The sequence below is a fragment of the Rhamphochromis sp. 'chilingali' genome (assembly GCF_963969265.1).
Source record: "Rhamphochromis sp. 'chilingali' genome assembly, chromosome: 16".
In the NCBI taxonomy this organism is placed as follows: domain Eukaryota; kingdom Metazoa; phylum Chordata; class Actinopteri; order Cichliformes; family Cichlidae; genus Rhamphochromis; species Rhamphochromis sp. 'chilingali'.
Window position 1 is genome coordinate 15,214,447 of NC_137943.1, and position 27,731 is coordinate 15,242,177.

The following is a 27,731-nucleotide window of genomic DNA, read 5'->3' on the forward strand; positions in this document are numbered from 1 at the left end:
GTCGTGGGAAATGCTGATTATGGTGCTAAGAAAACAAGTTAAACATCTCTGGAATAATCAGATTTTACCCGTCCCATGCCTACATATTTTTTTTTCCCCAAACAGCCTGATTCTTCTTCTGCTTTTATCTTAAAGGGTCAAAGTGTAGTTGACCAATAAAGATATGAGAAACAACCGATTTAAAAATCCAGACGCAGATCGGCTAATCTGCTCGTTTTTCCCACGTCGTGGTTGCGGTGTTTAATCTCAAACTACCGTAAGACACAAACTAGCCTTGAACCTGTCGCTGCTGAGAGAAACAGCCCGTCTCCATTCTGTCACTACATGCTCTCTATTGTATCTCTGCACAAGAAACTCCCCATTGGAAATTTTGGAATCTTTCCCATTGTTCCTAAAGGAAAGGGGGGCTTTCATATGGAAGTGGGGAACGCCAGGAAATGACTGGCATTCTTTGTGGACAATTTGAAAATAAACTTGTGGGTCCTCACTTCTCTCTCAACAGCCAAGCACAAAACTAGAAATTAGAAGTGAGGGTCATGGTGTTAACAATTCCCTCTTTCTTGTGTTTGCTGCTGTAATTTGTCCCCAAATCTATATTTTCTTCTACTGGAGACGCGCCACCGCAGTTTCCGCTTTTTGTCGAGAGCTTTGCACCCTCTTCTCGACAGTTTCTTGAATGGACGCATTCTTTCTGTCTTTTTTTACTTTTCCTTTTCCTTCAGTATTTGTCCTTATTTTGCCTTATCTTCCCCCCGCCTGTCTTTAAACACAACCCCGCTGCTTGGGCTCTGCTTTATGAGGTGTGACAGTTGAAGTCTGGTTGCCGAGGCAGGCCGCGTGGACTGGAACGTAAAGCTTTGCATTCAGCCGGCTGCAGCCGGGTTTGTGGAGGACTTAAACTCACTTCACCCCTATACAGTACCTCGTATACAGGAACTGCCTTCATTATGCTGAGCTGGCATGAAAGTGCAGAACTGGAAGGAGGGGAGAGCGGGGAGAGGGAAAAAATAACACTTTAACCTCGGAGCTCGTAGTTGAACACATGCAGTTGCTACCTTTGAAGGGAAAAACTGAAAGAAGATTAAAAGCAGATGTTAATTGAATTAATTCATCACTTCAGCTGCACAAAGTTTAGCCTCTTTTTTTTCTTGTGTATTTTGGCTAAAAGTGTTCATAGCTCTCTCTCACTGCTTTGATTTAATACTAAACAGGCTTTCTCAGACGATCAGCCTCTCCACCCCACAGATTGACACTCACACCTTACCCTCCTCCTCAAACTCCTCTTGTTGTTTTTCCCACCGGGCCAGGGGTAGTTCCCAGGTATTTGACCAGTCTAGCGTAGCAGGGAGGCTGGTTGTTGTGTCCTCTGTGAGACAAAGGCAGCGTGCCTCAAGTATAGGGATGAAAGGAAACGGGGCTGTGCAGCCACTCATTTTTACAATGGGAAACCTCCTTAGCGAGGCTGTAGGGCAAATGACCACCTTCTCTCTTCCTTTTCTTTAACAAGCACCGAGGCTGAGAGCGTGTCTCTATCTTTTTTCTTTTTGTAGTAGGAGGAGCAGCGCCGCGTATATACCTATAGATGTGAGTTTGTGTGCGCGTGTAAAGGAGGAAGGGATATCCTTTGTCTCTGCGCAGAGTGCTTTTTGAGCTTTCGCTTCCTTACACCTGCTCAGCTGACAGATGGTGCTTCGCTGTTAAAAGATGAACCAGCAACCGAGGTTGAAATTGTTAAAAGATGGGTGGGGGAAATTTAAGGGAGATATCAGAAAAATAAATACGTATGCCATTTAAAAATGTTGCTGGATCCTCTCTTCAGTAAAAGGGGACACGGACATTTGGTGTTTTTTTTTCTTCAAAATTGAAGGAATTACCTTCAATTACCAGTAAGAAAAAAAAAGAAAGAAATAAAAGCCACTTTTAAGATATTAAAAGCAACAAAATCTGTTCAACTTCACAGTGTTACATTTAAGGCTCGATAAGGGCTGTAGGACATTTTGGCGTCGGTGAGTCTAAAAACCTAAAAACATACAATATGATGTGAAAATGCCTTTAATTTTATGAGCAAATGATATATTTTTTCATTAAATCTTCTATATTGGTCCTCAGTGTAGTGTTGTCAGGAGGGGCGGGGGGTGGGAGCGGAAGCCGCAGGAGTCTTTTATGGCTCCAGGTCCAGAGACAACCTGTTCTCAGGCACTTCTCTCCTGGCACTTTTTTATGACATCATAAATTCCTCCATTTCCTCTGACCAGCCCTAGGTGGGTATAAAGGACGTACCTGGTCAGTAATTGTCTGTCTGGCCCTCTCATCTGTCGGATTCCTAATGCTGCTGGTGACCTCCTCCAGAGCCAGACTCTCAGACTGCCTCAGGATACAGAGATCTCTTAGATCTGCACCGTGGACCAATAAAAACTGTAGTTTATTTGTTGAGTGATCGAAAAAAAAAAGAGTGAGAGAGAAGAAGAAACAAAAAAGCTTGTTTCTAGTTCATTTAGATTAGCAACGAGAGTCAGCCTGGCACCCACATTATGGAGGCCTCTCTGCGTGCATGTGCTCTTCAGACCGTCAACATCAACCCACTCCCACTCTCAGACCTGTTGATACCTTTTGTTTGTTGAAATATGAGGACGAACAGCAGAAAAGAAGGGATTAGGGGAAGAAAGACAAAGTTTTTTTTTTTCTTTTTTTTGGAGGGAAGGGGGCCCAGAAACACTCAGCGCTCACATTAATCTGACGCTCAGCTCGGCTGGCCTCAGGGAGGCTCGAACAATACACACACCAGCATGACAACATTCCTGGAGGTTAAAAAGGTCAGGGGTCACCCAGTGACCCCACCCTGCCAATCAGTTCCAGGGCACTAACTCGGGGCCTTTGTTTTTGCTTTATGTCTTCGCACTTGTTGAACAGACTCTGAGCCTTATGTTACAATGTGCCCTTTGCTCTCTAATAGACTGGATTGGCACGGAGCACTTTTACGTTTGTTAAGTCAGTTTTGGCTTAGATAATAATCGTTTTTTTAAAAACAGGGAGGGGGCTGCGAAGAAGGAGAGCGTAGCAGTGTTTCATTGCTGCAGCTTCGGGGTTCAGAGGCTTAAATGCAAAACAGAACATGGAGAAAGAAAACACATTAGCCCGAGGCTGCAAAATGTGCACATTGACTTTAAAAAGCTTTGGCCAGGTTTGCTTGGCAGTATACTTTTTAATATTATGTCTGTAGCCTATGGCGCATACTATAACCCAGCCAGATGTTTGGCAAGCCCACATCTATATATGGGAGCAAAAGGAACCACGGCAAAGCAGCCAAGCTGTAATTATTGTCCATATTTTCAATTGATTTATGCCCATTTTATATAATCAGCCCTCCCGGGTCACTTATTAGTCCAACATAGGCAACGTCGATGCTCAAAGTTGTATTTTTCCTTCCTCATGGAAAATCCAGCTTCGTTTTTTTTCTTCTTCTTCTTCTTCTTTTTTTTTTTTTTTGCAAACAGCACAGCAGACTTCAAATAAAGTCTGCGAGCCGTCATTAAAGTGGAGCGTATGCATGTGTAGGCATGGAGTGGCATGTGAGGCCCCTACGGGGAGACTGCAGGTCTGTTAGTCATTATGACTGAATGTACAGTATACACTGGAGTGGACACGCAGCTACATTAAAGCCTCACCCACGGCCACATTGGACCACCCCAGAGACACACCGCTGGCACTTCCTCTGCCCGCTTCCATCGCTCAGCCTCAAGGGAAGTGCGTTTAGGGATTTCCTGAGCAAACTCGGGGCAATTAATCGTGGGTTGATTAGGAAACTTTCTAGTGAAAATCCAATTAATTGTAAGAAAACATTGTACTCTTTTCCTTCTTTTTTGTGTTTGTTGTTCTGTGCATTGAAATAAACACCCTCCTGCGTTTTCTTGTCTTCTAGGTTTTCCCACCCGGCTCCGTGAAGATGATTTCAGTCAGGTATACTTCACCACAGCACTCACTTTCTTGCAAAAATATTCACAGTGCGTCACAGAAAGATGGCTATAAACCTCTTGAATTTTATCCTGCATGCCAAATCCGCTTATACAGTGGAGGAAGGAGACACCGCTCTCTATTAGTCGGCAGTTAGAAATGAAAGCCTATCTTGGCTGCAGCTGTGGAGGAGCTCCAAAGATGGGGACGTTTATTGTCAGGAGCAAATAGAGGCCTTTTTATTTTGTCTAGCAGCTGACGCCTCTCCCCACCCACTCCTCCATAACCGCTTTTGTCAGTAATGTAGAGTGGCCTGCTCGGGCAAGAGCGAGAGACCATGAGAGTTTCAGAGTGGAAAGGGAAAAAAAAGAAAAAGAAGTGGAGTTAGCTGTTGATAGGCTCGGGGAGGAAAGGCACGGCTGTTTGCCATATGGCGCAATTATCAGCTATTTGAAATGATTATCACTCTCCATCAATACAGTGTTTAAATGTATATATCTGAGTGTGTGTGTGTGATTTGATCTCTGGTTTGTGCCCCCGGTGTAATGTTGAGATTCTGTGACCTGCAGCTTGGCCCCCCATTTAAACTGGGATAGCTATGATCTACCCACCTCTAACCCCAATCCCTCCTCCCTCTGTCACCCCCTCCTTCCCTAACACACACACACACACACACACACACACGCAAAGTCTACCAGCACAAAAGAAATATTCAGCTGTAGAGAGGGGGTCTCTCAGAGGGCGCGACATTGAACTGGGGGGGGGGGATTAAGTAGAAATGGCTGGCTGACACTGGGGTTGCCATGGCAAAGCCCCCTTTTTCTCCTCTCCCTTCGACCCTCCGCCTATTTTTCATTTTAGGTCTTATTGTGGGGGCGAGGTGTAAGTGTGTGTGTGTGTGTGACTGTGATGGAGTAGGGACAATCTAATTCGACATATGAATTTAGGCTCTTATCAGAAGCTGCCCTGCTTCACCCCGGGAGAAAAAGAGACCTCTGCTTCAGTCAGAAAGAAGAGAAACATCCGAACACGTGATGTTACAGACCTGCTATCTGCTGAGTATCATTAAATATTATGGTGCATTTTATTTAGCAGTTAATGTATTCCTGTCATTTAAAAAAAATAAAAAATGACTTGAACATCTTTGCATGTACACAGAGGAAAGCATCCCACGGCAGAATTCAGAGGCAGTAATTCAAAGACGCGGCGTACGCACGGGACAAAGAACCAAAAAACAAATTGTCTGTTTTATGACTGAATTACAGCGGCAGTAATATGGCGCATTACTCATCCGCTGCAGCCGGGGCGTTATCACGCTAGCCTCATGCTGGCCTCCCAGCAGCCCCAGCAGAGTAATGGATGCAGGTCGAGCTCGCGCGATGACATCAGCACCCTAAGCCGATGAAATGGGGCGATGAATGACCATAGATCAGCGTTTACCAACCTGACGTCAGCCCCTGCTCTGTGCAGCAGTGCACTGACACCGCCGGCAGTTGTTCCCTCAGATACTGGTCCGCTTCGGACAAAGGGAGCTCACAGCAGGACGTCAGTATTGTTCTCCGGACTCGGTGTCCATAAGACCTGTGCCAGGATTGAAGATGGTTAAGCAGAACTGCTCACAGGGTCTTTAAAGAGTAGAAATACAAGCATATGCTTATTATATTTTAGTAGAATTCAGCCTAATTACAGAAATCCATTTTCTCCCCAGTGCCCAGATATTTGTCTCTGAGATTTTATTTTATGCTTCCACCACAAAAAGACTGAAGATGAATGGAAGCACTACTTTGTAGTGAAGAAATGGCTCTAATGAACACCGCTGACAGAATGATATGTGGGTTATTTATAGAAGCTGGGACTTTGTTTCTGGAAAGATGGTTTCGGTATGTAACGTTTTGAATGTTTTTTTTCTCAATGCTGTGATCAAGAAAAACAAAAAAAGAAAACGGCATAAATCAAAGAGCTCAGACAGATCTCACAAAATCTATGCAAAAGAAGCCAAATTTATCCTCATGGCTACACACCACAGGAGGAAATGGAGAAAATGTTTGTCTGCGTGTGTGTTCTTCTTCTTCTTTTTTCATGTGTGTGAAATCAGTCTTTAAAGAGAAGACAGTGGGATATCAGCGCTAACAACTTTTTCTTCATCTGTGTTTCAGATGCTGTTACGAGCAATTTTCATCTGAAGATGAAAGACTTCGTGTTCCTCTGATTAATGAGGTGGTAGTAAAGCTCTAAAGCAGAGCCTCTCAGCTTATGCTCGAGCTTAAGTATGCTTCGTGATGCTTTTGTGTGTGTGTGTGTGTGTGTGTGTGTGTGTGTGTGTGTGTGTGTGTGTGTGTGTGTGTGTGTGTGTGTGTGTGCGTGTGTGCGGGGAACATAACCAGAACTGTCATTGCCCTGAGGACAGCGGACTCATTCTGCCACTGTCTTGTGTCGTTATGTCCTCTCGTTACGCAACCTGACCTCTGTGGTTCTGAGCATCGTCCCCGTCCCCCTGTCCCATGCCTGTCTGACTGGCTCTCCTCCCTCCTCTTCCTCCACACCCTGCCTCCCGTGTCAGCTCGGCTCACGGTCACAGCTGCCGTCCTTCCTCGCCTTGCTTGCCTCGGTGAACATTCAACGCTGTCGGTGAGTTTGGTATGGACACAAAAAACCATCGACCGTTGACTGTGCCCCGTGGTTCGCTCCGACGGCGTCAGGAACGAGCGAAGGAAGAAAAAAAAAATGAACAAAGGGGCAAAGTGGCTGCATGAAAATCCGGTGACGAGAACAGACGCACACAGCCTCGCCGCACACAAAAGTGACACTCTGTTTCCACTGTACCCGAAGACCTAAGGTCACAATCAACATTCATTGCTGTCGCTGGGTTGGACTGTGTAGAAAAGCTCACTGAACAATGAGTGCAACTGTGGCCCAGATCTGCCTGACTCGCGTCTCAGCCAATCAGTCGGCCGGATGTGAGGCACTCTGATTATTTTATTTATATACTTCTTGTTTTTCACTTCTATTTTCTCCCTCCTTCCTCCCTCCCCGGTGCTGGGAGTCTTAAGGGGAAAGAGAAGGAGAGATAGAGACACAAATAGACTCCTGGCTGCTTGCTTGTCCTCATCCTCCTCTCCTCTAATTGATGGTTATGTGTGCAGCAAGGGGGAAGGAAGCGGAGTGAATGTGTAATCATTTGGAGTCTCTTCTCCTTTAGATGTTTCATCCCTCTCTTTTTTGTTTGTCTAATTATACACTGAGCTGAGTTAACTCTGCGTTAACTGTGCGCCTGTGCTGGCAAGAGAGACGGGCTGATGGAGAGGGAGGACAGGGAGAACAAAAACTCCAGAAAGCTTACAGCAGTAGATAAACGATTATCTAGTTTTCACTAGATTTTGCTCGATGTTCCCCCTCATGCAAACGTGCTGGGAGAAGGAAGGAAATTCCGGCTGTATAAAGTCGATTGTTTCCACCTTTCTCACCGAGGATGCCTCATTATCTGTGTTTGAGTTTCATGAGAGGTTTCCTGCCTGCCCCTGTTTGTGTGTGTGTGCGCTGGCTAAGATAGAGGACCTGTCTGGTGATCTCACGGTGCAATATGTCATTTTCCTTCTATGCTAAAGCCTGCTGTCTCATGGGGAGGGGGAAAAAGCAGTCTATAACCTTGTCTTCCTTCGCAGTCTGGGACCGGCCACACCGCTGCCATTTCTCATTGTAGCCGCCTGCAACGACTTCTGTAATTCAAGTAAGGTGAACCCAAAGCTCACACATGTGATGTATGGGTGTAAGAATGTTTGTGTCACTGATTTGTCAATTAAACTAATAAAGTTGAATCAGTTCATTAGGCTGATGTGATTATTTACTGTTCGGATTAACTCGTGTTTCACGTAAGAACGATCTTTGTCATCTGTGTCATTTAGTCACCAAGTCCCATGTCCGTGTACCCCCGCCTCCCAAGTCTCTCTGTATTATTCATAGAAAAGCACTCTGTGCAGTGGTGCAGAAGAGTGGAGGTGATGTAATAGTGGCCGTGAGCGTGGCTTCGGACTGTCATTTGGGATGGATTCATGCGACAGGAGAAAACGCTCGGTTTGTTCAGCCTTGTTGGTGTCGCCAAAAGGCGCAGCTGATGGCAAGAGACGATAAATAAAAGTGTCATCACAGTTTTGTTGAAATTAAACTCGGAAAGTTATCCAAACCATAAAATGTATAAAGGGAACAGTGTGAAAGCCCACATCGTGTGAACCAGTGTGTAAGAAGCTGGGATGCTGAGAGACACGAGAAGAAACCTCGGGAACAGACTTGAGCTGGAAACAAATCCAAGTGTTATTGAAACGTTGTTTCACAGCACCTCAAAGTGACACTACCCCCATCTAGTGCTGAGCTGTACACACAGCCTCCCTCTGTAACGATGTGGAAATCATGTATCATTTATTTAGCATAGAGTAGCTGAGGGAAACTGACCAACCACAGCCGAGTATTTTGGTTAGCTTTAATTTTTAATTGATCTTGGGTTTTTTTTGTTTGTTTGTTTTTTACAGAAGTGCATTCCTTGTCATTAATCTTTAAAATTTTAAATTGCTTTGGAGCATTACAGAAAAAAACAACAACATTAGAGTGTTACAGTTAAATCATTTCCAACCCTGGCTTTGGTTTGGTGTAATTAAAAGTGCTACATAAATTGGGAATTATCAATTTGTTGAGATAAATAATTTCTACATCACATTAGTATTGAGAAATTAATGTGCTCAAAAGCAGACAGCATATGTGTAATTTCAGTGGGCTAAACAAGCATACTTTGGATTGATTGTCAGGTAAATATGTTGTTATTTTCATTCTTCTTCTTATTATTATTATTGTCATTATTATAGTACTGTATAAAAGCCTTGAGCCAGCCGTCATGTTTTTACAGTTCTCTTTCATGGAACTAGACTAAAGTGGTCTCGCACTGTAGTTTTTTTTTTTTCTTTGGACATCGGTTGCTTTTTCACTTCTGACCTTGTTCTATGAAGGATTCAAGCATAAAAAGGGCAACGAACTCCAGGGATGAACCAGTGTTGTGTCGACAAATAACGGACAACTTGTTAAAGAACAAATGTTAAAAATGGTCTTTACCCACTTTGTTATAAGATGCTTTCTTTAAAAGACTCTATGATAATGATGATAGTAAGTAGGGACGGGTACCGGTTCTGACATAAACGGTAGTAACCAGACCGAAAAGCAGCGCACATTTCGGTGCTTTTTTTTCCTGAGATGTCACTTTGGATTCTATAGCCAATCATTTTAGGTTTCCGAGGATAGTAGGCGGGCCCAGGTACGTACGTTCTTTTAGAGCAGAGCTACAGATTAAAAACGCCCAAGGCGAAGCGGTCAAAGTCTGGCTGTACTTCACAGCAAAAGATGCAAACTCAGCAGCCTGCAACAAGTGCTTTAAGGTGATACTGTGCAAAGGAGGTAACTCCTCGAATCTGTTGAAACACCTGGTGACGTATAGCATTTTGTTATACGCCGAGAAATGCTGCGAGACCTCACACCGGGCACATCTACTGCGGGTGTGGTGCCTGTTATTGGACCCAGAGTTAGCAACATCCCCCAAAAACACGAAGAGGAGAGTCCTGGCCCCTAGCCCTGCCAGTGTAGCAGAAATGATGACGGATGATGACGGCAGCAGCAGCAGCCGTTCTTCTCTGCATGAGTAGCTTCATGTTGTTCGTGTGTAATTTACGTTGAGTACACTAACCAGTTATTACATTAATGCACGTAAGGTGAACTAGCAAACACCTTCGTAGTTACATGCAGCTGTGGTCTTGTTTGATGGCAGATACTCCCTGCACCCTGGCCAAAAAGGCTAAAATGACCAAAGAAAAAGTGGAAAACAGTTAAACATGAGAGGTTTAGGACAAAGTTTGTGTTTTTTCCATTGTTTAAGCACTGCTTCCAGCCAAGAGTGATGCCATAAATCCCCTATAGCTGCAGAAAAGGCTAACATTGTTATCTTTTTACAAAAAACCCCCAGCTGAACATGAGAGGTTTGTGGACCAATTTTGTGTTCTCCATTCTTTAAGCACCGGTTTGAGCACCGTTTAAGCACCGGCACCGTTTCAAAAGTACCGGTTTGGTACTGGTATCGGATAAAACCTAAACGATACCCATCCCTAATAGTAAGTGGTGTTGGGAATTATGATCACAGATAAGTACTGTCAGATTTTGGCCTCCTCAGAGCCCAGACCAACAGAATAAAAGACAGCCAACATCCAAAGAAGAGCTTTGAATGTCCTTCAAGCCTAGAGAATTATTCCTGCAGACTACTTAGAGATTAAGAGAAAGCTCCATGAAGAGAGTTCAGCCAGTGTTGAAGAATAATGCCGGTCACACCAAATACTGACTTTCAAGCTCTTTAGAATTGTACATGTTGTAAAGACCCACCTTTTAGCACATCCCAGCACACCCACTCACTTCACCAGATACACCTTGTTTAGTTCTCTCACCTTTGATTGGGTGTGGTGCTTGTCCTTAATTGCACTCACCTGTCACACATAATATAAGGACTGCATTCACTTTTGGCTCACTCCTTCACTCCCACACGGGGCGGCAGCAGAGGTGAGGTTCTGGTTGGGGTTTTTATTTTATGTATTGTTTAAGGTAATGAGTAACTTAAATCTCTGTTTTCTTTCAGCATTGGCAGTCCATGTGTGTCTTTCCTTCCTTCTTTGCTTTATTGATTTGAGAATAAAAGGAGAACCCTGTGAATGATTAGATGACTGCTTTATTCTTATTCTAATCGGATGAGCCCATGATGCTGATTACTTAAACCCTGAGCCTTCTTTCCTTCATAACAGTACATACTCTGTTTTTGATTTATATACTTTATATAGACTCTATTTCTATTTATGTCTGTACATGTTTCAATAAATCGTTGCATACATCTCTCACTTTTCTAGCTAATTTTAAAGAAATTAGGGTTTGCTCAAGACCTTTGCAGAATATTGAAAATGTGCTCCTGACAGCACTTTGCAGCTGTACAGTCCTTTTGTATTTCTTATTTTGTCTACTTAAAAATCTTTCCCTCATTGCCATATTACATTATTACCATTAAAAAGATAAATTGCTGTTCTTTAATATTTACTCCATGTCTTACCCACAGACGCTTACCACTGCAGCCAAGTTTATCGTAGTGAGTAAAACTTAACACTAAAACCAATCAAATTTTAAAAAAAAATCTAATTTTGATAACTCTGCTGCCTACAGGCTGTTTCTGAAGGAGCCTCGGTTCCTTGCATGCACAGAATCTAGCAAAATATAATTAAGATAAGACGAGAAATACTTTATTTATGCCAACAGCTGGGAAATGACTGTGTTTAAGCAGAAAATTAAATGGAAAATACAAAAAATGAAGATCTTCATAAATCAGAATATAATACAATAAGATTAAACACAAAATGAATGCAGGTAATGTGTAACGAGGTATTATACTAAGTCAAAGGTCAAACTAGCTTAACCACAGAAAAGCTACAGATTAAAATCAGGGCAGATTTCTCATCTAACTGTCAACAAAGAAATACCTGCTCTGCAACGTTCTTTAAAGAAACAGATCCCACATTGTCTTTCTGCTTATGTTACTGGAAATTCACCTATTAATGTTTAACGACTTCCTGGGTTTTTTATCACGTGGCACAGAACTTCCAGAAAACTTCTCACAGTGAGAACTTTCAGAGCTGGAATCTTTCAGCGTGAGAAGATAAACAAAGAACTAAGATAAAAGGAGGCATGCAGTGTCACGTGTTAATGTGGACAAATTCAACAGCACACAAGCAGAAGTGGTTTTAGACCTGAACAGGTACTCAATGTTTCCCTGAAACCACACAACCACTCATGGAACTGGTTACTCTTTCTCACCACAGCTTAATTCATGGACAACTCTTATATTTACAATGAATACAAACATTTAATATTACACAAGCTCTTAAAACTGAGTTGATATCTGCAGCATATTTGTCATTTGCAGCAGGCTCCATAAGACGCCGTTCACTATAAAACAGTGAGGAATCACAGGCTGCTGAGCTGGTGGATCCTCTGCGCTCTATTCCTAAAATGATGATAGATGGAGTTACTTCTCCTGCTGTTTATTAGAAAATCACAGTGTTTGCTCTTTATTCTGTTTCTAAAAATCTCACCTTATGCGATCGACACAGTTCATCACCCATCTCAGAGCTGGATTGGCGCATGCTTTCCCCTTCTTTGTGTAGAAACTACATTAAAACAAAGCAATATGTTAATATTTATACACCCACAGTAAACACTAATGTTGTGTCAAGTTTTTTTTTTTTTAATTTTTAAAGCAGTTTGTTAAAGTAATTGTAATGATGCTCACATGATGGCATTGATGGGACACATCTCTGTGACAGTCTGGACTGAGTACCCCTCGATGGCTGAACATGGTAATCTGCCTGTCATGTATCTTCGACAGCAGTAACGATAAGCTGTGAAAGAAGGAAAGAAAACGTGTTAAATTAAAATATGTGTATGCTTATGTGTAAATGTGATTAAACAGACAAAAAATCAAAGAAAATAAGGCAAGAAGGAAACAAATACAAACCTGCTGATGTGTTTGCAGTCAGACAAACGGTAAGTGCGATCACCACCACAGCTCGGATTGGCAGCATGTCTTCTTCGTTTGTGTTGGCAGCAGTGACTCTGATGATGAAACTGTCTCGCCTTTTCAGGTGGAGTCAGAGAGGTTGTGCTGGTAAACCTGCTAATCACAGCAGCCTCATGTATACCTCAGCTCTAAACGCATCAAGACATGTGACATCATCACAAAAAGTCCCAGCATTTTCCCGAGTTAAAGATAAAAAAAGAGGAAGCGGTGGAACAGGTGGAGCAGGTGGGAGTGGCTATAAATACAAACTACACTGTGTTAGTGTCTGCATACCTTTGTTTTGACTTTAGTAAATATGCAAATATGTGTGCACATGTTTATTTCACAGATGATATCAGTAAAAAACAAACATTCATGATGACATATTTCCAAGCAGGTGAGGAAAAGATGGTGTTCTTGTTCCAGCAAAATTATTAAATGTTAAAAATTTAATATCAGTGCAAAAAAAGTGTTCTGTCTAACGGTTCTATATGCATGTATATCTACGATCATTTTTAGTTTTTTTCATTTCTATGTTTCAAACGTCTGTCCAGAAAAAGAATCCAAACTTTAAAATGATGAATGAATAAACAAAGCAACATATTATAAAGCTTAACACGCAGTATTTGGGAGGATGATGACTGGCATACCACTGGGACCACCATCACCTTCACCCTCCACATCCTCTCGAGCTCTTCTCTGAGCCCTTGGTATTTCTCGAGCTTCTCGTGTTCCTTCTTCCTGATGTTGCTGTCATTCGGAACCGCTACATCGATCACTACGGCCGTCTTCTTCTGTTTGTCACCACCACCACTATGGTGGTTAGCCACCACCATTTTGTCCGTCTGTATCTGGAAGTCCCACAGGATCTTAGCTCGGTCGTTGTCCATCACCCTTGGGGGCGTCTCCCATTTTGACCTCGGGACTTCCAGGTTCTATCTATCTATCTATACATACACACAATTATAAATTTATATAAATGTTAAAGATATATATATATATGCATACAAATATTGGGTCACATGTTAGGTTAACACTCCCTGACAAGACAAAAACTCCTGCAAAGCCAGCTCCTGCAACATGGGAAGTTTTATAAGGAGTGTCTTTGCGACTTACCAGGCAGTTAAAACAATTAAAACATAAAAGAGGCAAAAATAAAACTAATACAGTGTGAGACATTCAGAAGCACATGGGGATAAAGTGTTTAAAGAGGATAAATTATCAACTAATGCAAAATTACAAATAAAAATGAAAATCTCTGGAGTTGGAGAGCTGGAAAAGGTCACGATGAACATGTAGCCGGTGTATCAGAGAAACTCAGGAGAGTTTTCGCCAAGCACAACATCCCAGTGTATTTCAGACCCAGCAACACACTCAGACAGAAACTGGTTCACCCGAAAGACAAAACTCCAAAACACAAACTTAACAATGTGGTGTATGCTGTACAGTGCAGCGAGAAATGCCCAGACCTCTACATTGGAAAGACCAAACAGCCACTTCACAAGCGCATGGCAGAACACAGAAGAGCCACCTCCACAGGACAAGACTCAGCAGTCCATCTGCATCTTAAGGATAAAGGACACTCTTTCGAGGATGCCAATGTTCACATTTTGGACAGAGAGGACAGATGGTTTGAAAGAGGAGTGAAAGAAGCCATCTATGTCCACTGTGAGCGACCATCTTTGAACAGAGGCGGGGGTTTACGACACCAACTCTCTGCCATCTATAATCCAGTTTTGAGATCCCTTCCCAGACGCCTTAACGCCCACTCACACCCTGGGCCATCTGACCTCAGGAAATCACATGATAGGGTGGGGTTAGGTTTCACAATGAGCTCACCCAAAACCAGGCTGATTGTGACCCACACCCATTTTCACACCTTGGCTCATGTGATTAGTTAGAGGATAATCAGGGGGTCCCTTTGTCCCTGTTTGGGGGGAAACTCCCACTGGGTTTAAATCTGGGACTCTCCACCATTTGACCTTAGAACTGAAGAAGCTTCTCGGATGAGAGATGAAACGTCTTCAAGCAACTCAAAGAAGTCCAGATGCTTTTCTTTGCAAGCTCCTTAGACTAGAGGTAGTAAACTATATTGCAGTTAATATATCTGATCAAACAAATACATACAATGAAAAACTACTAGGAAAAAAAAGATAAGCATTTAAAACTATTACAAAGAAGTATAAAGCTAGAAGGCAACAAACAAAATGTCAAAACAGTTAAAGGAATAAAGAGACAGAAAAATCAAGGAGCCAAAGATTCAGGGACCACAATGAGATTTAAAAATAAAATTAATTAAATCAATTATACACAAAATGACCAGAAAAGACAACAAACTGCCATAAGAAACCATAAATTGGGTGATAAGAAGCCAGAAAATTGGAATAATAATATAGAAACATTTCCCAATAAAGCGATTATGAAACTGTAAATAATGATCAAGCAAAATGTGAAGTGACCATAAGAGCATAAGACATGCTGAACAGCCACGGTGTGTAGTGCAGAGTACCCGCAGTGGGTGGCAGTGCACAGCAGCACATGAAGGACTCGCCACATGACCGCTGTGCATCCATGCCATCTAAAAATCACTTTCACTCGCGTACCGATGTGGCCTAAAGCTACATTTGATTATCAAAGTGTTGTATAGCTGCTCAGAAAGTATCGCAGATGTTTCCAGGTAACAGGCCACATATAATAATGTTTCCGCTGCAGATGTAAGGTAAGATTCATATTAGCATCATAATATGGTAATACTATCCTAATACGTTAAAACATTAACCCATATTACCTTATTGTTATGAGGTTACAACCACTTTAAAGTCAGTAAATAAAAATTCAAATGCACAGTTCTTACAATTTTATTGCTAGCAGTTTATCATATTGTCCTCGATATACTGCTGTACTAACTGGCATTGTTTTATTGGCATATGTTGTTTCTACATTTCCCACTATTCCCATTTTCTGGCCTCTTATCACCCAATTAGTCTAATATTGGTTTTTGTCAAACAATTGTGATTCATGATATGACCTTGATATTACTTTAGTAATTAGTAATAACGTCCTCTTTCTGTGTTATTACTGGGCTCCTTCCACCTCATTACCCCCACTATTGCATCATTATTACCAGCCTGTAGTAAAAAGTGCAACTAAACACCATCATCAGAGCTGATGACATCTTGTCTGCACAGAAATACCTGTTCTGATACATGCTTTAAATAAACAGCCTGTGACTTCCTCCTGCTGATGTCACAGGACTTTCATCTGCTATTGTTTAACAATTAGATTGCAGCACAGAACTTCCAAGCTGGAATTTTTCACTGTTACAAACTAGGAAACAAAATAAAAGGAGGAATGCAGCGCCACGTGTTAAATGTGAAAAAAACTCAACAGCACATAACGGGTAATAGTTTAGACTCATTTTATTTAAATGTATGTATAAAATCACAAAAAACATATTCATAAATTACGCTTTTTTGCCACAACACTAGATGCAAAAACCAAAATCTGATATTTACAATGTATAAATTAATATTATACAAGCTCTTAGTTTGTTTTCTGTAGCTGGCGTCAGTGGTCTGTTTAAAAACCTCAGATGATCTTCTACATCTGCAGCTGTGAGCTGTGCTGGTGGATCCTCTGCGCTTTTTTCCTAAAATGATGATAGATGGAGTTACTTCTCTTGCTGTTTATTAGAAAATCAGAACACTTGCTCTTTATTCTGTTTCTAAAAATCTCACCTTATACGATTGATAGCGTCAATCACCCACTTCAGAGCTGGATTGGCGCATGCTTTCCCCTTCTTTGTGTGGAAACTACATTAAAATAAAGCAATATGTTGATATTTGCACACCCACAGTAAACACAAATTTCTTTCAAGCAGTTTGTTAAAGTAATTGTAATGATGCTCACATGATGGCATTGATGGGACACATCTCTGTGTCAGTCTGGACTGAGTACCCCTTGATGGCTGAATATGGTAATTTGCCTGTAATGTACCCTCGACAGCAGTGAGGATAAGCTGTGAAAGAAGGAAAGACCATTTGTTCATATAACAGAGGACAAAAAATAGTGCTTATGTGTAAATGTGATTAAACAGAAAAAAATTAAAGAAAATAAGACAAGAAGGAAAGAAATACGAACCTGCTGATGTGTTTGCAGTCAGACAAACAGTAAGTGCGATCACCACCACAGCTCGGATTGGCAGCATGTCTTCTTCGTTTGTGTTGGCAGCAGTGACTCTGATGATGAAACTGTCTCGCCTTTTCAGGTGGAGTCAGAGAGGTTGTGCTGGTGATGTGCTGATCACAGCAGCCTCATTTATACCTCAGCTCTATAGCGAACTAGAAAAATCCCAGCATTGAAAGTTAAAAATAAAAACAAAACAAAACAGGTGGAACATGTGGGAGGGACCTATAAATACACATGGATCCATGGATCTGCAGGCTTCTGAAATTGCACTGATTATGGAATGTTGTGATATTTATAGACCAAATATGTGCAGATGCTTACTATTTCACTGATAATATTAGTTTGAAAAAATTCCAGGTATGATTAAATGTCTGTTTCAAAACTATTTAAAGATTAAGTAGGCGAGATCACATTTTCCTTCTTATTCCAGGAAAATGACCGCAGATCCAGCAGCAACAAGCCATACAGCACCTGATGTAAAGTACTCAATAAAAGACAAGCTTATGAAAAGCTCAAGTATGCCTGGGTAAATATACACTAATTTAAAGTTTTTGACTTAAAAGTAACAAACTATATTAAACTCAATATATCTGATTTCATTTTTAGTCTTGCTGAAAACTTTTTAGTTGCATTTTTAAGAACAACACTAAACTACTGAGTTTTACATCAGCAAAGACAAAATTCTGATAAGTAAATGAGACTAAAGGACACAGTTTCTTAATAGTAAAAGTAATACTGACCCTCCAACCATCCAACCCATCATCAAACCAAACAGCTAACAATCCAGCCAGCCAAGCATGTGACAATTCATTCATAGAATGATTGGGATGCATTTCCAGTTCACTTTTTACCTGCAAAGATTATGGCTTTAACCAAACTAGTGTGGTTTACCTATTCAGAAGAAACAGTGTTTCAGCTAACCTTCTGCTCTGTCCTCTTCATTTTATTTATTCTACATTAAATAAATGTAGTTTTATCAGCTAAATGTTTGTAAAGGAAGGCTCCATGTGTTGCCACGGTGCAGTGGTTAGTACAGCAGCCAAACAGATGAAAAGTCCCAGGTCGCCAGCTGGGAGCAATACAAGCCAAGCCTCTGAGAATGGGGGAATACATACCACTGAAGCTACAAGTTTATTTTCAACCACACAGGAATATTGGAATTAGATGAACAAGAAAGTCCAGGTTGCTAGAATTCTTGACTAAATGAGGAGCTCTTTTTAAAGTCAGCAACAAAAGTCAAAAGCTGAGAATTTTCAGAAAGGCATTGCATCATGTTGTTCTGATATATCTTAAGGTTTGCCAATGTTTTCTTTTTTAGAGTGAAAAGCAAATCTTTTAATTTTGTGCATAAAGTTGACCTAGTAAATCTTTAGAAAAATGTTTGCACTGCCACAGTTTTTTCATTACTTTATTTTTGAGCCGGGTGTGTGTAATAGTGAACTTATAATGCATAGAATCCCTGCAGTGTGTCCCCTCAGTGTACCAGCAGCCCCACTTGATCATATCCACGTCACTGTGTTGTGATAAAGTGAGTAATTGTTAAAAAGTCAAACAGGATATCAGATGAAGCATGATTACCTTCTAAAAATGAATGTTATTCACATAATTTTGTGGTGCAATGTTAAATAATATTATTAAAGTGTAAAGCAACAATGTTAAAGTACTTGAGGGAGGAAATTTGCCCAAATTGAAACCGAGCTCCCTCGGCACACAGCTGCAGCAGCTTTCCTTTCTCCAAGTTTCATGAGTACATAATGTAGCTAGTCTGTGTTTTTAAATATAATGCAAAAGTGAAATGTACAGGAATGCAGCAAAGATGGTCACAGGAAGCTGAACCAGCCAAGCAGAGTGTGTAGGTGCAGCTCTGTCTGAGGACCTGGACTTCCCCTATTGTAGACTCCTCCCTGTTCTCTGGCAGCTCTGTGGTTCTGGCAGGGCCGCCGGAAAATTTCACCTGTCTTTGCCCGCAGGTAGGACTGTGGAAATGTCTCAGCAACTTCCTTGTTGGTTATCTGCCATTAATCAGGTGTTGTTGTCAAGGTCATGTGAATTAACATTTTCTGTTCGAAAGTACAGACAAGTTTTTTTTATGGTTTTTGATTGTAGAAAATTGACAGTCAATAAATCAGTGCATTCTTGAATGAGTGAGCAAAGAGTCTGTTACCATCAGCTCAACTGCCACCTGCTACCTGGCTAGACTTCCTTGGCTTCACTCCAGAATCATGTGACTGACAAAGACAAACTGAGGCGGATTATCACACCAGTTAATCATCACATTACTTCAAGTTTAAAGTTGAATGGGGTAAAGTTGAATGGCTTATATTGTTAAGCACTTTGTGCAGCATCGGCTGTTTGAAATGTGCTATATAAATAAATTTGACCTTGACCTTGACCTATTAACACTAAAGTGGACAGAAAACAGGCAGTTATGCATTTTGCAGCTCTTATTTAAGCCTTCTAAGCCTTCCACTTCATCATAGCTGATGAAATACCTGCTCTACTACATGCTTTACATAAGCAGCTCCCACAACTTCCTCCTTTGAGAAGTTTCGTCAGTTATTGTTTAGCTGTTTTCTAGGTTTCATGTTATGACACAAAGTAGGAGGGGCGTATGAATCCACATGGATCCACACAACGGCAGTGTTTGGAAACATTTGTTTTGATTATGGAAATTTATGGAACAACTTTTATTTAACACTTTTCCAGTCTTACAGTGTTTATGCACATACACACACCTGTCACAAAAAGGTAGTGTGATTACTTATTAACTGTGTAAAAACGTGTAACTTTTGGGAGGAATTGATTTCAAACCAGCTCAGTAGGAAGCAAGGAATTATAATTATGGGCAATTTAAAAGAAAAACATTGCATCATACATGTTAATTGTTGCATTAACACACCCTGACCGGACAAAGACTCCTGTAGAGGCAGCAGTGCAATGTGGGAAATTTTATAAGGCGTTGCTCCTTTTTGTGACTCTCAGCATTGACATCACAAAAGCGTCATTCTTAAATTAGGGAAATGTCACTGGTTTAAACATAGCTACAACCATTGATTTTTACTGGTCATAATCCAAAAGGCTGAGACAAAAATTCAATTATAAACCTGTCACTATTTTATTACCCAAGTGTGATATTTTATATATGGTATTTGTATTCAAATATCAGAATCAGAATCAGAATCAGAATACTTTATTGATCCCTGGGGGAAATTATTTTTTGTTACAGTGCTCCATTTTAAACCAACATTAAGACAAGACAGACAATACACTAACTAAGAATAGTACAATATATACATATATATACATACATACATACATAAGTCACTCAAGGACATACATACAAGGACACATTAGTGTCTGTTTTAATAAAACAAACAATGTGGTGTAAGATGTATCAGTGTTTCGCATATTTGTTCATAAAAAGAACATCTTTGTTTCTCCTTTGTGGTGTTTCCATCTTTATCTTTTGTTAGGAAAAAGAAGAAGGAACACGCTTGGGTTGCTCAGCCTCTGCTAAATACAACTGGAGAGCAAACAGAAGTATAGCCGAACTGTTTCATTCAAAGACACTGGAAGTATAAACTATTACACTTCCCACTGTTGCATATGTATTTTATTTATTCCCACTTAGATGGGAATGTGATTTGTGAGCCTTAACTGTGTTTAATGTTAAATTAAACAGTTACATTGTGTGGGAGTATGTGCTTAAGTTTCCTTTCAGCATATTTTTGAGCATTCAGTACCTTTGAGGTTTTACTGAAGAATATTCTGGACTTGACATTGTATTTTTCGCTGTTTTGGATTGTTGCAAAAAAAAAAAAAATGTACATTGATCAAGTAAAAGGATGTAACTCATCATTAGTAACTCATCAGTAACTCACCCCCGACCCAGAGTGGTAATTCCACCCTTTTCTGGCTGATGACTATGACCTCAGACTTGGAGGTGCTGATGAACCACATCATCTGCAAAAAGCAGATACGAGATTCTGAGAACAAAGTGGAAGCCTTTTGCCACTTGACTACTGCTATAAATTCTGTCCATAAAATTTATGATCAGAATCAGCCCTGATGGAGTCCAACACCCACCAGCAAACTTATTTGCCGGCTATGCAGACCAAGGTCTTGCAATAGAAGTATAAGGACTGATCGGCTCTTAGATGCCCCATACTCCCAGAGCAACTCCCACAGGACACTCTGTGGACACGGTCAAATGTGCTTTTGAGACTGAGATCACTACAATCACTCTAGATCTCTAATATTTATTCTATTCTTTATCATTGTATCATCATAAATACAAAAGATAATAAAAACTAAACTGAAACTAGCAAACCCACTCTGTCTGTGTGAGTGGGTTTGCTTCAGGCTTATCTTTTCCTGTGTTATGACAGATTTTTCTTACCATTGTGTAATTAACTGTTATTTCATATCTGCTACAGGTAGATTTTCTGAATGAGCCTTGCTTTCAAGCAAGGAAAGAGTTTTCATTGGTGGAGATTTGATAGACCAGTGTCCATAAAATTTTATGCTTTTTCCACATCAATGATGTCATCCTGGGCTATGGAACATATGTGTTTTCTATGTGCAGCCAAAAAGAAGAAGAAGAAGAAATAACTGTCTTATAGCAGCCGATTAAACAGAAAATACAAAAAGGTTTACACCGTAGTAATTCAAAATCTGGCACAACTAGGGGATTAAATATAAAATGAATGCCGGTATTGTAACCCACACGGGAACAAAAGTATAGATGCACGCCTATTAAATGTTTTGGTAGCCTACACCAGGGGTGTCCAACTCCAGGCCTCAAGAGCCGGTGTCCTGCAGGTTTCAGATGTGTCCTTGATCCAACACGGTAGATTTAAATGGCTAAATTACCTCCTCAACATGTCTTGAAGTTCTCCAGGGGCCTGGTAATGAACTAATCATTTGATTCTGGTGTGTTGACCCAGGGTGAGATCTAAAACCTGCAGGGCACCGGCCCTTGAGGCCTGGAGTTGGACACCAATGGCCTACACTTTTGATAGTAATCAAAAAATTTGTGGCCGAGTCAGTGCCAAGAAATTTCCAGCCAGAATGCCCGAAGCTCGTTAAAGGTGACCAAAAATGTTTGGTTAAGCTGCAGCTTACAGCAAGACTTATGCAAAGGCCGTATTTTTGATCCTGCATTGATTAGAAAAAATCCAAAATAATTTCAAACTGGGGAACCCAAGTCTTGTTTTTTAAAGTTAACAAAAATGTGTGCTGTACAATCCTTCCAGTAGAATTCAAATTGTGACTGTAATACCTGTTAAATAGAGAATTAAGAGTAAAGGAGGAAGGATACATCATTCAAACAGCACAACACAAAATGCATTTATAAAGATTTTCTCTTACACGCGCGCTGATACTGCATTGTTTACACCAGCAAACCAAAAGAGTCGCTGGCTGCTGGCGGCAAAGCTCACACAGAAAACAACATGACCCACAACACGATAACCAATATGTGTGCAACAGGTTGTATAAAAATGTAAGCGCACGTGTCAGCTGACATTCTAGAAACTAAACGATCATCTACAATTATTCCAACTCACTTGTCTTCATGGTGGGACTGTTTAACCTTTAAGAAAACATCATATCATGTTAACTGTAAACACAGAGAAAAATTTGCAAAGTAGAAAGTAATTTACGCTGTCACAATAAAAAGTGTGGTTTAAAAAACCACAACGAAACCTCCACAGCGAAAACCCAGCAAAAAAAGCATTTCCTTCTGAATTATAATGGACTAAACTGCAGTAAAATACAGGAACTTTAAATGTGTACATGAGCTTATATTTGGGTATTTTTTTGAAAGAACTTTAAAAAGACACATGTTAGCACAAGGTTTTTAAGGTGTTGTTCCTCTTTGTGAATCTCAACATGCACTTAAAATGTAAGATACCTAAAAATAACTAATACAGTGTGTGACATTTAGAAGCATATGGGGATAAGTGTTTGAAGAGGATCAGGTATTTCACCGAAGACCTTCGTGCTCTTGCTGAATGTGGGCGCTACACGTGGGTTGCTTTGAGGTTATACGAAGGTTTTAGGTCAAAGGGGCTTATTTTATACCGAAGACCGATGCAACAAAGGAAAAGCTGTGCATTTGAACCACTGAAATAGGTCACGATCCACGGACTATAAATGCAATTGCTTACTATAAACTTTCCACCAAAACCATCTCATGTCTTGGTTACATATTTCTCATTTCTGGTTATTACACATAAACTACCACAAGTGGCAAGCGGCTCTAGCTTGATACAGAAGAGGAAGTCCACACAAGTGTATTAGGTGTTGACTGACAAAAGACAAAGACAGAAAAGTCAGTAAATCAGTGCATTTCTGCGTGAGTGAGCAAAGAGTCTGTATCCATCAGGTCAGGCGTCTACCCATTATAACAGCCAAGGCTGTCATGGTCCTCCCGTGCATCGCTGCCATTCTCTCTCTCCTTCTTTATCACTATGAGTGTGTGGATGTGTTTGTGCGTGTGTGCCTAACCATGCTTTGTCTTGCAAGGGTTTGATCCTTCCAGAATTCCCACCTTCCACTCGGGGACACCTGACACAATCAAGCTCACCTGTTTGTCATGTGCTGATCAACCTGCCACTACTTATACTGGGAGAGATCCTTTAGTCTGCGTCTGAGTGTTGAATTAACCATGTTATTGAAACCTGCTCCAGTCTGCAACTCTGCCGCTTGTGTTCCTCTACGATTATTCACCTGTCCCTCTCTTCTGTGGAGAAGTTATCCTGCTGAGAGAAATCTGTGCGAGAGCGAGGGGTGGAGAAAAATTTGTTCCTCTTCACGTGCGATTGGAGCTCAGACCTCATTAATGGATTTTCCTCTACAAAGGACCTTGTAAATCGAGACTGTATGATTCGCGTTCATGAGCACTGCAAATAAACTCATTCAATTATGACAAAGTAACGTGATGGTTACACAAAGTAACACATTATTTGAGTTTGCTTTCATAGGTTATTAACATGGAGAGAAAACAGGGAGTTGTGCATTCTGCAGCCCGGATTCCTGGTTATTGCATAGAAACTATCTCAGGTGTGTTTTTAAAAGACAGCAATTGACAGAATATTTACACAGTTACCTTCAAACACATGCTGGGGATGTAAGGTAAGTTTAATTTCATCGTCATAATATAATAAAACTTTTCTAATATATTAAAGCATCAACCAGTATTACCTTATTATTATGAGGTTACTACCACTTTAAATTTAGTATATAAAAATGTACATGCATAGTTATCACTATTTGATTCCTAGCAGTTATATATTCTTATTAATATATTACACTATATATTATAATATTTCTGATTTGCATTGCTTCACAGACATTATTACATCCAGTTTATGACCCCATATAACCCAATTAAATAAACTGCAATTTAATGTTATGCAGTTCAAACCATTATTGCTGTATTACTTAATTATTACATGAATGTTACTTTAATAATTAAGTGGTAGCTAATGACACCATGTCAACAGAAATACCGGTTCCTTCTTCAGCTCCCATGACTTCCTCCTGCTCATGTCACAGGACTCTCACCTGTCATTGTTTAACTATTAGCAGCACAGAACTTCCAAAGCTGGATGTTTTCACCACAGAAAACAACAGCACACAAGCAGATCGGGCACATGTGCTCGTTTTATTTCAGCATTTATATGAAACTATAAAATCCTATCTTACATTTACAAAGAATATAAAATTAAAATATTACACAAGCTTTTAAAACTGAGCTGATATTGCTGTTGTTTAACAACATATTTGTCATTTGCAGCAGGTTCCACGAGACGGACGTCAGTGGAAGATAAAAGAGTGAAGTGTTTCTTTAGCTGGCATCCACCGTGTGCGTAAAAAGCTCAGATGGTCTTCTTTTTCCGCCCCTGTGAGCTGTGCTGGTGGATTTTCAGTGCTTTATTCCTAAAACGATGATAGACGGAGTTACTTCTCTTGCTGTTTATTAGAAAATCAGAACACTTGCTCTTTATTCTGCTTCAAAAAATCTCACCTTATATGATCGACAGCGTCAATCACCCACTTCAGAGCTGGATTGGCGCATGCTTTCCCCTTCTTTGTGTGGAAACTACATTAAAATAAAGCAATATGTAAATATTTTTACACCCACAGTAAACACTAATTTCGTCTCAAGTATTTTTTGATCTTTAAAGCAGTTTGTTAAAAATAATTTTAAAGATGCTCACATGATGGCATTGATGGGACACATCTCTGTGTCAGTCTGGACTGAGTACCCCTTGATGATGGAGTCCTGTAACCTGCCTATCATGTACCTTCGACAGCAGTGACGATAAGCTGGGAAGAGTAAAATATAATATCTGTATCTGCCAGATCCCAGTAGTGGCAATGCTGATGTGTAAGCGTATGTGATTAAGGGAGAAAAGACAAAGAAACAAAAGAAACAAAGACAAGTACATACCAGCAAATGTGCTTGCAGGCAGACAAACAGTAAGTGCGATCACCACCACAGCTTTAATTGGCAGCATGTCTTCTGTGTTTGTGGTGGCAGCAGTGATGATGAAGCTATCTCACTGTATCTGGTGGCTCTTCAGGTTGAGTCAGTGAGGCTGTGCTGGTAATGTGCTGATCAAGCAGCTTCATAAATACTTCAGCTCAGCCCAGAGCAGAAGAAGCTACATCATGAAAAAATCCTGCCACTTTCCCCAGTGAAACAAAGAGGAACTGCTTGGATCATTGTTGGATCAAAACAATGGTAGCGTTTGCAATCATTGGTATGATTATGGAATGACAGCATTGTTCAAATTTTACAGTAAAGTTCAGAAAATCTCCTGTGTAACTGTTTTTAACTGTTTTTCTATTTCTGTGTTCTGTATATCATCATATTGGTGTGTTTGTACTGTACAGCACTGATGTTATTATGTTTGAGCAATTCAGTTTAAGTGAATAGTCCATTTTTTTCAAGGCTATTTCTACTCAACGTTCATCCTATGAAGCGTTCCTCATGTTCTAAAAGATCAAATCCAGAGTACTTGTTGGTCTGACCCGAGTCAAACTTAAGTTGGCATAAAAAAATCCTCTGTTTATGGCCTCTCTCGACATAAACAGATGTGTCCAAATTTTAATTATGGCTTCAAAACATGCCATGTTTCTGTGATAACAGGCCATCAGGAGACATAAAATGATAAAAAGAATGTGGGATTATAGATGTGAGCAGATTCTTCAGTGGAGAGAAAAGCAAAGCGGAGAAAATGAGAGATACCGATTTAATTGTACCGCTTCCTCTGACTGATAGGGGACTGCGGCAGGTGTTTTTAACGGGTCTTTTTGTTTTGATCTGTGATACTAACGACATTAACGGTGTCTGCTTTCGACTCAGTCTGCTCTTTTACTTGTTGGATGAATGTGTAAAACGCTTGACTATGGCATCATAAGACTTTAAAAAATACAGAAATAACAGAAATAACATTGTCTGCATATCAATAAGAGAGAGTTTGGGGTTTTGTTTGTTTGGGGATTTTTTGGCACTTTGTTTCCATTTTTTGAGACTGTGTGACTGTCAGTCCATGTATTTCTTATTATATCTATCTTATTTTATCATGATAAATAGAGAGCATAATAAAATATATCATCTGTAATATGCCCTTATCTCATATCTGCTACATGTAGATTGCTTTTTTCTGAGTGAACCTTGCTTCCAAGCAAGGAAAGTTTGTTTTTTTTATTTGGCGGAGACGTGATGGATGAATGCCCATCGAATTCTGTGCTTTTATATCGACTTAGACTATGGGAAATTTGTGTAAATTACTTTAAAAATGTCCATTTGTGGTGCCGTGTGGCCAAAAAAATGTGGATGCCTTGTTTAAACATTTAAATCACCGCATTTACAATAAGTTAGAATTCTGCATTCTCAGTTTGTGATAATGTAATTAGAATATGATGAGAAATACTTTCTTTATCACAAAAGTTGGGAAGCTACTGTGTTACAGCAGCTGATTAAATAGAAAAAATACAAAAAAGTGATGCAATCAAAGTGTGATGGAAAAAGGAGATTGAATAAATATATATACATATAGTCAAAGTTAAAATTATTTCTGGTGTACACAGCCTAACGATAAAAAATTAAACAGCACACAAGAACAAGTTGTTTTAGACTTGGAACAGGTACTCATTTTATTTGAATGATTAGATGAAACTACAAAACCATTAATAAAACAAATGACTCTTTTTATAAATTATTTTATAAACATATAAAAGCAAAAAATAAGATTTACAAAGACGATAAAGACATAATATGATACAAGCTCTTACAACTGAGCTGAGATATGCATTGCTGAACACCACATTCGCCATTTACAGCAGGCTCTTCAAGCTGGAGTTAACTGGATTTAAAAACAGTGATGCATTGCTGGTTGCTGGCTGCAGGCTGCAGAGCTCACATAGAAAACAGTCTGCTGTAGCTGGCATCCTTAAAAAGCTCAGACGATCCTCTATTTCTGCTACAGTGAGTTGTTCTGGTGGATCTTCTGCGCTTTATTCCTAAAATGATGATAGATGGAGTTACTTCTCTTGCTGTTTGTTTCAAATCAGAACATTTGTTCATTATTTTCTTTCTAAAAAATCTCACCTTAAACGATCAACAGCGTCCATCACCCACTTCAGAGCTGGATTGGCGCATGCTTTCCCCTTCTTTGTGTGGAAACTGCATTAAAACAAAGCAATATGTAAATATTTATACACCCACGGTAATCATTGAAGCTGTCTTTAACCTTTAAAATGATTTTAGTGACGCTCACATGATGGCATCAATGGGACACATCTCCTTAATAGTCTGGACTGAGTACCCCTTAATTTCAAGATCTCGTAATCGGCCTGTCATATATCTTCGACAGCAGTAACGATAGCCTGTGAAAAAGGAAAGAAAATATATAATAATAAATAATAGTAATAAATAATTAAAATTAAAGATGAAAAA

General features: G+C 40.2%; 1 protein-coding gene and 1 long non-coding RNA gene across 2 annotated transcripts; one reads left to right on the top strand and one right to left on the bottom strand.

The window, feature by feature from the left end:
* Positions 1–3,919: 3,919 nt before the first annotated feature.
* LOC308412724 lies at positions 3,920–7,772 on the top strand. Its single transcript, XR_013974616.1, has 2 exons — positions 3,920–3,957; positions 6,108–7,772. It is a non-coding gene; the product is annotated as an uncharacterized lncRNA (long non-coding RNA).
* Positions 7,773–24,642: 16,870 nt separating this feature from the next.
* Positions 24,643–25,284, bottom strand: LOC308383384 (C-C motif chemokine 20-like; the record flags this gene model as incomplete). The annotated part of the gene is made up of 4 exons (XM_080861309.1): positions 24,643–24,703; positions 24,792–24,866; positions 24,985–25,093; positions 25,218–25,284. 4 exons carry the CDS (start codon positions 25,282–25,284, stop codon positions 24,643–24,645), a joined length of 312 nt encoding a protein of 103 aa, XP_080717435.1.
* Positions 25,285–27,731: the final 2,447 nt, after the last annotated feature.